This window comes from Talpa europaea, assembly GCF_964194135.1.
Source record: "Talpa europaea genome assembly, chromosome: 1".
NCBI lineage: Eukaryota > Metazoa > Chordata > Mammalia > Eulipotyphla > Talpidae > Talpa > Talpa europaea.
In genome coordinates this window covers 131,385,491-131,397,595 of record NC_140073.1, presented here as the reverse complement: position 1 = coordinate 131,397,595, position 12,105 = coordinate 131,385,491, and the positions used below count along the sequence as shown (strand labels likewise).

At 41.3% G+C, this 12,105-nt stretch overlaps 1 protein-coding gene across 1 annotated transcript in view; it reads left to right on the top strand.

Annotated features, from left to right (window-relative positions):
• Window positions 1-3,459: 3,459 nt before the first annotated feature.
• Window positions 3,460-12,105, top strand: part of MPP4 (MAGUK p55 scaffold protein 4) — a gene marked incomplete at its 5' end in the record, with an annotated part of 36,056 nt that continues 27,410 nt past the window's right edge. The window contains 5 exons of the mRNA XM_084242803.1: window positions 3,460-3,535; window positions 4,675-4,796; window positions 8,289-8,366; window positions 10,753-10,833; window positions 11,917-12,048. Coding sequence (XP_084098929.1) covers window positions 3,460-3,535; window positions 4,675-4,796; window positions 8,289-8,366; window positions 10,753-10,833; window positions 11,917-12,048 — 489 coding nt within the window. The remainder of the gene's footprint in view (window positions 3,536-4,674; window positions 4,797-8,288; window positions 8,367-10,752; window positions 10,834-11,916; window positions 12,049-12,105) is intronic.

Here is a 12,105-nt window from a genome sequence, read left to right as displayed (position 1 = left end):
TTATGTACCTATTATTAATACATTAAATTCACTGAAAGTCCAATTCTTTTTTTTTTAAATATTTAACCAAATTTAATGCCAATACATTGGTGTAACAGTTTAAATTCCATTGTTTTTGTTTTTTTTTTAATTTTATTTTTATATTCCCCAGACAGTTGCAACCCCTTTATTTTGACCCCAATCCCTCCTCCCCCCGCCCCCCAACCCTCATAAAGTGTCTCTCGGAATGGCATTTTGACCCCGAGGAAGCCAGGTGTTTTTATATACATATCCAGTTTGCAAGTGTTTTTTCAGGCTCTTTCTAATAGGAAACTTTTTTTTTTTAAAGATTTATTTTTTTATGTATACAAGCACTGGGCATAGTCAGAAGTCCAGGATGGTGAGAGAATTCACCAGAGCCAGAGCGGGGAGCAGAGCATGCAGAAGGACTGAAGTACACTGCTGAGGGGAGCAGCGGGCACAGCAGGAGAGGTCTGCGCGCCATGTGGGACCCTCGCTGGTGGCCGGGGATTGAACCGGCGCTGCAGACGCTGCAGGCAGCTTCGCAGCCCAGCGCTCAACGGCTGCACCATGGGGGGAGGCCCAGGAAACATTATTTTGAAAAATGAGAGTATGGGGGTAGAAAGTGTGGCATTATAATTGTAATCACTACATTTTTTGAAAGTTTACGGAAATACAGATTAATTTTAAAGTAATTGTTAGGAAAAAATTCCTCAGGACTCAGTAACAGTAACGCAACTTCCAGGTTAATGGGCCATCCTTCCTGCTACTTAAAAGACCAGAATTGCAAACTCAACTGAGCACCTCTTTTTTGAGTATCAAGATTCCTTACCTATAAAATTAAGACTGCATTTGAGCACCTCCTAAGATCTCCTTTAACTCCCCATTTCAAAGTTTGAGAAGAAAGGAGGTGGAAGTAAGTATGACCAGACTGAGGAAGAGATAAACCTGACCCATAGATTCCAGCCACCTCTTAACTCCAGATTGAGGCTTCAGTCACCCGGAACTCCTCAGAGTTCTCAGCCTTTTACTTCTAGGTCTTGGCCTTCCGTTTTTCTGCCTCTTCTTTAGCCCTGTCACATGTGCTGAAACTACAGCAATGGCAGGACAAATGAGGTATCTGCTCTCCAGACCCTCTAGACATGACCCACACGGGAGCTGGACACTGAACAGGTGAATGCATGAGAGAACTGTGCAGCACGGGTTAAGTGTTAGGAGGACAACAGGTCACAATTTTCTTAGTTGCCTGAGAAAGGAAAGAGAAAATCATGTTCTGGCTGCTATGCCAAAAATACCAGAAACAGTGGCTTAAAGAACTGAAATGAATTTTCTCCATCTGTTTGTTCTGACTTTTGTCAGGCGGACACTCCCTTCTCAATTCCGCACCCTGGAGTATTCTAGGGAGGTAGATGAGTCTTATATGTAACTGCACTGAATGATTCAGTAGTAGCTCAAAAATTGGAGCACAAGAAAAGGCAGATTTAACTGATTCAGTTGGGGCTGGGTAGGGTGGGTGGTAGTGGACAAAGCAAAGCACGTGCTCTAAGTTCTCATAGAATCTAGCAAACTCCAATGTTAGCAAACTCCCAATGTGTATGGGAAAATTGCCTGAAACTTCATGGCAGTTTCCTGTGTTGTTCTCACTGTCTTAGAACTTAGAGACAACATAATAATGATCTGTTTTTTTCTGGACAGCCTCCCTGGCTCAACTCCACAATATGTCAGCTTCTAGACAATGGTTCTCAGTCATGTAAGAGTCAATACCTCAGTCTTTAACAACTCATTTGAATTACTGTAAAAAAAATTCCTGATTTATCCTTTATTAAGCTACTATAATAAATGTTCTCAGTGCCCAGCCTACACCCCCTTGGTCCTTATTTTTGGTGCACTCTGGGCCAACTTCCAATCACCAGTACCTGGGATCACTGAAAGTAGGCAGGTACTAGGCTGGAAGGGCCAGAAGTAATGCATTCTTCCAACAGCTCTCCTCCAGTGACTGGCAGCTCAGGTTATAAATGTCCCTTTTCCCTTATCCTGTGTTTACCTATGGGATCAAGCTCCAGTTGCCTGTGGCGGTCACATGATACACACTTTACTGGCCTTTCCCCTCCCCTACTGCTGTTTCCAAACAAATCCCCTCACTGGAATTCTTGTTCTGTGTCTGACTCTGGAGGAACCCAAATGAAGACACTTGATTTCCAAACAACTTCAAAAAAAAAACAAAACAAAAAAACTAGTACCCTACTAATGATAAAAAGGAGAAATTAAATATTACAGTTGACAAAGTATTGTATAATTCAATATGTAAATATGTGCTGTCACTACACTAAAAGATACAAAGGAGTAACACATTTGCATCTGTATAAAAGCCCACTTGTGTTGGCTACCCACTTCAGATGCAGGCACAGATAGTCTGATAATGTGCAGTGGTGGAGCCCTACTCTAGCAGCATTACCATGATTTTCTGAAATGGTGAGCAACTTTCTTGAAAAAGTCTAAGAAAAACGAAGTAAAGTCATTCCACAATTATGGTAATAGCATTCCACAAAATTCAATATATTAAAACTGTACAAAAATACATTGCTTTTTTATGTAACATAGGGTTCTAGGCTCAGATAATTAATCAGGTTTTAGCCCCAACAATATTAAAGTCCAATGGGACATTTGAAAGTTACACAGTATGTTAGGTGATTCCACAGTGTAGAAGGCAACTCCTGGGAAAGAGCAGAAGGCATGTGTTTCCTTTGGCCTCATTTTCTTTATTCCTTCCCTTATCCTGCTAGCTGAAATGTAGACGTGATGGCTGGAGCTCCAGCAATCTTGTTGGAGCAGGAGGATGAGAAACATCCCCCACACCCCGGGGGTCTGGGCACTGAGCTGAAGGAGGTTGTTCACTGAAAGCTTCTTGGAGTAAGGCAACCCTCCTAGCCCTGGAATCTCTCTGTCTCTGAACTTTTACATGAGAAAGATATAAACTACCCTGTTAAGCCACTATTATTTTGGGTTTCTGTTTCTTGAAACCAAACCTACCTAACGTATAGGGAAGGACTCCTAAGAGTGTGCTTCAGCAGTAACCCATAACTCTTGAAATTGTCATCAGTTACATGAATTATTTTACGAAAGGCAGGTTACAAGGCACCTTAGTGGAGTTGGCCAGGGAAGATTCTCCTGGGCTCTAAATGATAGGGAAATTGAGTTGGCAAAGAAAATAAATATAATTATCACTTGTTAAAAAAAAACAGAGGGCAGCAGGAGGAGTGTTTTAAAAAGCAGTAGTTTTCTCCTTCACACAACTGGTGATGGTTAATTTAGAAAGTTAATTTATAAGGCAGAACTTTTTATTTGATGCCAAAAATATATCCCAATGTGCAAAAAGTTGTTGACCAGCATGACTGAGTGAGCTATTTGATTTTATTAATCTGCTTCCTAGTTCTGAGTTCCTTCTAGAAGCTCGGGGGGATGATACAGTCAAACAAAGGAACAGATCCGCCCAAAAAGGACAAGAAACTTTCTACAGCAACCAATCCAGGGAACGGTATGTAGCTCCAGGATTCCTTCTTAGACCAGAACGGTCTTATAATATCACTCTAAATATGTCATCAAATGAGTGGGCAGAAAATCTGATAATGTTTACAGTGATTGCTATAAGAAATTTGTCATTCACTTCTGAGTGTCCTACTAAAATCAACAGTCTTAAGTCCAAGCAATTTTAAAGACAGGAAGGAAAGAAATTGACATAGTGAATTCATCATCTTTTTCCCCCAGCTCACAATGCTTTGCATAAACCTACCACTACCTAACTTGTTTACATTAAAAATACCACTGCAACAAATAGAATTTCTATGAAAACACACCAAAAAAGCATTTACTTAAAATATTATTTAGTCCCTCTAATCCGTGGAATCCTAACATTTGTAATAAAAGTCTATTGGGGGGCCTCCCTTGTGGGGCAAGAGGTTAAGATGCAACTTATGAAGCTATCTACAGCCACTGCAGCACGAGTTCAATCCCCAGCCAAGGAGATACCCACATGGTGCAGCAGACCTCTCCTGACTCACCCGCTGCTCCCTCAGCAGTTATTTCAGTCAGTCTGCCTGTTCTGTTCCCCACTCTGTCTCCCATGAATCCTCTCACCCCCCACACCTCTGGCCTATACCCCAGCTCTTGTATACATACATAAATAAATCTTTTTTTTTTTTTTTTTAGAAAAAAAAAGCTATCGGGAACTAGAGTGTTTGAGTAACATTTTGAATCAGAATTTTCAGAAAGGGTAAAGTCAAGTAACTATATTTGAGTTAGAGGAGAATCCAGGAAACAATAAATAAACCAAAGGCTGGTGAGATTGGAAAGGGAAAAGCATTATTACTTGTGTAAATCTTAACAACTGTGTGCTATGCTCTTTCATTCTATCTATGTTAGCAACAACCCTACGGGAAAGCTAGCTTATTTCCTTGTACCACAAGGAAACTGGGTTCCAAAGAGGTGACTTTCTGAAATTCACATGGCAAGTGATGGAACAAGGCTTGAAGGTGGATCTTTTGGCCTGAAATGCAGTTATTCCCACCCCCTCATGAGACCCTATGGCACATCCCAGCTGAGTTGTCTTTAACATTTACACCCGGCTTTCCTGACATCCTCACTGGACACCCCTTCTTTGCCCTCTCCCTTTTCTAGGTCTCTCCCACATCCTGAGGTTTGTGCTGCAAGACCTGGATCTGTTTTACAGCCGGGACGTGACTGGAGTGTGTCTCCTGTATGATCTCCTCCGTTCCCCCTGGCTGCAGGCTCTGCTGAAGGTGAGCACTGTGTTGGAAGCCTTGGTTCTGAGGACACAGAAACTGCTTACCCAATGCGACACCTGTCAGCAGAAAATTTCAACTTGCAATGAATTCTTAGAAGGCAATCCTCAGAGAAGTGCCACAAGCCTCTTAGGAAGGAATTATCAGGTAGAAAAGAATATGACAGCTCTTTTCTTTCCACCGTCCTCCTCCATCAAGGCAGTCCCACAGATGGCAGTTGGCAGTGCCCTTAGTATCTGTCTACAACTCTTTGTCTTTGAGGCCAACTCAGGAAAATGAAAAAATTTTAAAAAATATTCCTCATTTTTGAAAATCAGAAAATAAGGTATCTGTAGGTATGTTTAGGTATCTTAAGTTTTTCTTACCCTGAAAATTTCTTCTTGCTCTTAGTTTTGGCTGAAATTTCATACACTATACAACAGCATCTATTTTTCTACCATAATGTTCCTCTGAACAAATGTTATTAAGAAAAACCCCTTTGAAGTTATCTTTGGGTTATGTTTTCTTCACTTAAGTATGAAGTGTGGTCAGCCTTATGATGTATATCAATATCAAATCTTTAAAATAAGAGAAAAGTGGCAACATTTCTAGGATGAGTAAAGAAGTTCTCCTGACAGTATTTGCTTTAAAACACCCAATACCTTCACCTGCTCATCCCTTGTCATATACTTGGGTTGCTTTCATGTCTTGGCCATTGTGAATAATGCTACAAAGAAGTTGGGCCTCCCCAGTGGCGCAGCGGTTGAGCGCTGGGTTGCGAAGCTGCCCGCAGCCTCTGCAGTGCCAGTTCGATCCCCGGCTGCTCCCCGGTCACCAGAGGAGGGTCCCACATGGCGCGCAGACCTCTCCTGCTGCCCACTGCTCCCCTCAGCAGTGTACTTTGGTCCTTCTGTCTGCTCTGCTCTGCTCCCCGCTCTGGCTCTGGTGAATTCTCTCACCCTCCCTCGATTCTGACTGTACCCAGTGCTTGTATAAACAAACAAACAAACAAACAAACAAATAAATAAATAAATCTTAAAAAAAAAGTTGGGGGTGCAGACATCTCTTACAGATAGTGATCTCATTTCCTTCAGACATATACCCAGAAGTGAGATATACAATGGAATATTATTCAACCATAAAAAAGAAAGCCTCCGTTTTGCAACAACGTAGATGGACTTGGAAGGCATTATGCCAAGTGAAATAAGTTAGACAATGAAAGACAAATACTATATAACTTTACTTGCATGTAGGAATCTTAAAAAGTGGAACTCTTTGAATTAGAGAGTAGAATGATAGTTGTTAGGGGTTAGGGGTAGTCTTAAGAGGTATGGGGAGTCTTAACAGGTATAGGTTGGTCAAATGGCACAAACTTGCAGTTATAAGATAAGTTCTGGGGGATCCAATGGGCAGCATGTTGGCTGTGTTTATCACTGCTGTATTGTGTACCTAAAGTTGCCAAGAGAGTTGGTCTTATACATACAATGGTAATTGTGTTGGATGGTGGAGATGCTGACTAACCTTATAGTGATGATCATACTGTAATAAATACATATATCAGACCAGCATATTATATACCTCAAACTTATACAATGTTATACATCAATTATATCTCAATAAAGCTGGGGAGAAACTGCCTGATTTCTGTCAGGTATTTTTTCTCCTGAGATTAGCTAGAGCTGGAGTTTTAATGTGATAAAGCATCACCTTGGTCCTCACTGGTAGGCTGTCTGTGCTTTGTGCGCCCTGCATCAATTGTCACTTGAAACCACTTCCAGGTGGATCTGAGTGCTGGTGTTGAGGCAGAGCAGAGGAGCACAGACTCCGGGGGAGGGGGATGGGTGGGGAGGCTGAACTGAACTGGCCTCTTGTACCTCTTTTCTCTGTGAGAGAAACTACTTCCCTAAAACAAGATTAACAGTTGCACTTGGAGCAGGCCAGACTTCTGGGTACTCATATCAAGCCTAGAACACAGTGTGAAAAAAGTCCTAAAAGTCAGCAGAGACAAGGTTGGAATTTTTTTTTTTAAAGATTTATTTATTTATGCATAAAAGAACTGGAGTACGGGCCAGAGATGTGGGGATGAGAGGATTTACCAGAGACAGAGTGGAGAACAGAACAGGCAGATTGACCGAAATATTCTGCTGAGGGGAGCAGCGGGCGAGTCAGGAGAGGTCTGCTGCGCCATGTGGGTTGCTCCCTGCCTAGGGATCGAATTCGTGCTGCAGTGGCTGTGGACAACTTCATAGGTTGCATCTCAACCCTTTGTGCCACCAGGGAGGCCCAAGGTTGGAATTCTGATAGGAGAATCAAAGGAAACAAACAAAAGATAAGGGCAGAGTACAAACAAGCATATGTGTGCCCGGCCTCTTTTTCAGATCCTTTGGTGAACCTGAGCCACAGAGCTCATGCCCTGCCCACTGCCCAGTGCACAAGTTCTTCTAGGTCTCCTCCACCCAGTCACTACTGATCTCAGCTCTGGAAATGCCACCTTTAATTGGTTTATTTAACGAGAGTGAAAGTTTGACTTTCTTTTTATCAATGAGCTAGGTTGGGAAAGATTAATTCCCAGTGGCAGCCAACAATTAAGCCCTTGAAGCATGAGAGCCACCACACTTGACTTCATTTCTCTGACAACTAGAGACATTGTTGAAAGCTCACTGTGTGGCCATGGGAATGATTAAGTTCCCTCAAACTGAGAGGGTAATTTGAGTCCAAAGGATGAAGAAGGCATTTTATTCATCACGCTTAAAATTTATTCAAGGTAACTTATAGACAGGGTCCTCGATACTAGAGTTGTGGACAGGACCTGTGTGCAAGTCAGGATCCACACCGCCACCCACGACAGGGCTCTTCTTACACCCTGCTCAGTATATGTGGGCCTTTCTGTGTGAGACTAATGATGCCAGATGTCCAGAGGTGAGTCATTGCATCTTTGTCCCACCAAGATTAATAGAGCTGTGTATGGATCACAAGTACAGGTTGAAACATAAGGAAGAATCAATGAGGAAATTGTCTTCCCAGGGTAGGACACTTACTGGTCACAGGCCTGGGATGGTGTCAATATATTGAATACAAAGCAGTCCAGGGGCCTCCCTGGTGCTGCAAGGGGTTAAGCACAGAATTGTGAAGCTATCTGCAGCCTTTGCACCAGGAGTTCGATTTCCGCCCCATCAGGGAGCTACCCATATGGCACAGCAGACCTCTCCTGTCTCTCCCACTGCTCCCCTCAGCAGCGGATTTCAGTCAGTCCACCTGTTCTGCTCCCCACTCTGTCTCTGGTGAATGCTCTCACCCCCTGCAATTCTAGCCTGTACCCCAGCTCTTGTATGCATAAATAAATAAATCTTAAAAAAAAAAAAGGCAGTCCACTTGGTATTCCTCCACCAACACAGGTTACCCAGCTGCTTGCGCTGTTGCCCAGGCTGCTTTTCCCCTTGGAGAGCCTCAAATGTGAAGTGTTAATAGACACATTATCACTGACTTTCTCCCCACATTGCCCTGCTGCAGGTCTATGACTGCCTCCAGGAATTTAAAGAAAAGAAGCTTGTTCCTGCCATACTCCACACACAGGCATTATCCCATGAGGTGAGGATTTTTAATTCACACAACAGTAGCAATTTAACAGGACACCGTTTCCTGTCAGTGCTAGTTTAAATGAATTAGAGACTAATAGAAAGGTTTGATGGATGATTATGCTTCTAATCAGAATATCTAATTGAGTTTTCATAGAAGAAAGAAAATTGACTTGCTATCTCTCCCAGTTCAAACAAACAAACAAAAAATATTGTTAGCAATTGTCAGTTTCTCTTTTTTTCCTATACCTCAGACTCAACTTATCCTATATGAACAGGGTGATATTGTTATATTAATGAGTCCAAAATTGATCTCTAGTCTGGTTCTTTCACTGAACTCCAGACACATATCCAACTGCCTCATCCTCGTCTGACATAGATGTCTAATAGAGCCCTCAAACCTGTCCCAAATTGAGCTCCTGGTGATAACCCCTCTTCAATCCCAAGACACTCTTTCCATGGTCTCCTCCATCTCAGCACTGACTTCTTTGTTCTTGCAGTGCATTGGCCAAAACCTTTGGGGTCATCTTTGACTCTTTCTCTCATACCTCACACCCAATCTGTCAGTGCTTGTTTCAAAATAAATGCAGAATCTCGCCACCTCAACCATGCTACCTAGTATAGGCCATTATCATCTCTTACATAGGTAGTTGGAACATAGCCTCCTCCCTGATCTCCTGCTTCTATCCTTACCCTCCTATAGTTTGTTCCCAAAACAGCCATCAAAGAACCAAAGACAAAAAGGTGATTCAAATCGTGTCACTTCTCTGTTCAAACTCCCCTAATAACTTTTCATCTCGGAGTAGCCATCAAAATTTTAACATAGCCAAGCATAATGTAGCCCTCATCTCTTCTTTGCTTTGTATTGTCTGCCTGTCCTCCAGTTTACTCTGCTTCAGTCACGTTGATATCTTGTTGTTTGAACTAGATATACTCCTGCCACAGGCCCTTTGCACTTGCTATTCCCAGTGCTAGTAATGTGCTTGCTCATAAACAAACCCACATAATTTGCTTCCTCGTCTCCTTCCAGTTTCCATTCAAATGTTATCTTCTCGCCCAGGCTTTTCCTGGTCATTCCATTTAAAATTGCAATCCCCACACCATGGAATATTACTCAGCATTCAAAAAAGATAAACACATGCAATTTGCAGCAACATGGATGGAGCTGGAAGGGATCATGCTCAGCAAAATAAGTCAGAAAGAAAAAGAAAAATACCGGATGGTCTCACTCATAGCAGGAATCTAGAAAACTTAAATAAGGGACCAGGAAAATGAATAACTATAAGAAAGAAAATATCAAAATCAACAAACAACTATGAACCAGAGACACTCTGTGGGAGATCAGGGGTGGGGAAAGGAGGGCTTGGGGTCAAAATAAGGGGTTGTAATTGTAAGGGGAATATAAAAATAAAATTTAAATAATAACAAAAAAATAAAATCCATTAAAAAAATAAAACTGTAACTAAAGCATTTATTTAAAAAAATTTAAAATAAAATTGCAATCCCCTTGTAGGATTCCTCATCTACTCACCTTCACAGATGTAGAATGGATGAATAATATAATCCATTTTATTATTGATTGCCCAAACCATATTAAAAGAAATAGAATAATAAAAAGAAAAAACTCTACCCTTCAATTCTAGAAATGAACAACTCAAATTATTCTCAGTTGTCCACAGCAAAACAAACACATGCTATTTCATTCTGTTGTAATCCTTTTGTACTGACATAAATATTAGTAAACTGCTTGTTTTCATTTGACTCTATGTAATGATATTGACTACTGATGATATTGAAGATTCATAGGATGATTAGAATATTGAAAGTTTGATGTTTTGTCAGAAAGCAAATATACAAACATATACCTAAACCACACACATAAAAATAATAGATTTTATTGTTTAGCACTTTTTAATTGCAACAAACATCAAAATTGCTAAACAAATGATAAACCCTGAAATACAATTATTTTTCCCATATTTCAATTGAAGAATGGAGCATCCCATGGGGTTAAGCTGAGTTCTCCAGATATCTTGAGCTTGTACCTGGAGAAAAATCAGCTACATTAACCTGCCTGTGAAGCATTCACAGTAGCATACAGCTACCTTACTGGGGGACCAGTGTCTTAGAACCTATGAAATTATGTCAGTTTTTCCTCCAAGACGTGATGCACCCGGGCTGGTGCACTGGGGTTTAGGTTAACCCCAAATCTTACATTCTTCTTACTGTAGTGAAATTTTATGAACCAGAAAGGATCCTGGGTTCTGACTTTAAAGATGAAAAAGCCCTAAGAAAATCTATTACTGTGTCTGGTCAGTTCATCTGTTATCCAGCCTGGGTGAGGTAACTAGGTTGTAAAGAGTTTAAACATTTCAGAATGTTTGTGTTTCATCAACCAGGTCATGGAACTATTACATGAAACCCCAATTTCTCCTGAGATCCAAGAACTGAAACAAATCCTCCAGGCTCCACACTTTAAGGCAAGTGCTTGCTGAAAGAGATAAGAAATGTCCAAAGTCTGGAAGAAGAAACTGGAGTAGAAAGTGCACTCTCTGTAGAGCTGTTCTATTGCTGTACATGGGTGACTGACAGATTGTATATAAAGATGTGGGATTCAGATGTGACTAGCTCAGTGTCATCCAGAAATTTCCATGTCTAATTTCCCCCCAAAGCTATCATTCCTTTAAAATTGGGGGGAGGGTGTGGCACTTGGGGGAAGAGTAATACTTCTTTTGCAACTTGGGAATATTTAAAATTTTGGATAAAGTGTATGAAAGCCTTTGGAATATAGTGATGACTAGTTGTAGGGGGCAGCACACGAAGGACCTTTGATTGTAGAATAGAAACTTACTGTGCTGTCAATTTACCAACACATTAGAACTTTGAGAGACTGGCTCCATTTGAAACAATAGAATTTATGAGTCAAATTTTTAATTTACAAGATAACCCCAGTGATTTTCTCTGAGTTCCAGGAAATTCTGCTCAATACTCTCAGGCAGGGCTTTGGAATGACTACTTCCCCAACCAGTGAAGTAAAATTTAACACAGTGGACAATTAAAAAGGGCTCTTTGTATCCTAAACCAGGCAACTCCTACTTTCCATTCTGTTCCTCATGGGTCCTTGGGTATCACTGGCAAATTAAACCAGCAAGATGCTTTCCTTGCTGTCCCCCAGTCTGCCTTAAATAGGGAAAATATTACCAAGGTTGTTTTGTAGTTCAAACACAAAGGAGTACCCTGGGTTACATGGCTTTCCAGGAAATAAGAAAGTCTCAGAATAATGCATCTTAGCAGAAGTGAAAAGAATATATTATGTAATGCTTAGCCTATCTGTGCCTTCTTTACCTTCTTTACCTGTACAACAGGAACAGTAGATGTACCTGCCTTGCAGTTATTAAGAAGATTGAGTCAATCCCCATGACATAGGTGTGTTCGGCTCAGTGTGAGAACTGTGCCTGGCATACGTGTCTGTGGTCCTTGTATGTCTTACACACTGTTGCATCGTCTCCTTCTAGTTGTGTCCTGTGTGTGACATCTTTTCTCCTATTCCTTCTTCATCCTAGGCCTTGCTCAGTGCCCATGACACTGTAGCTCAGAAAGATTTTGAACCCCTTCTCCCCCCACTGCCAGATAATATCCCTGAGAGTGAGGAAGCCATGAAGATTGTTTGTTTGGTGAAAAACCAGCAGCCCCTGGTAAGGAAATCATTTTATCCTTTCAGTCAGAATGATACCAGAGTTAATTGTGAACTA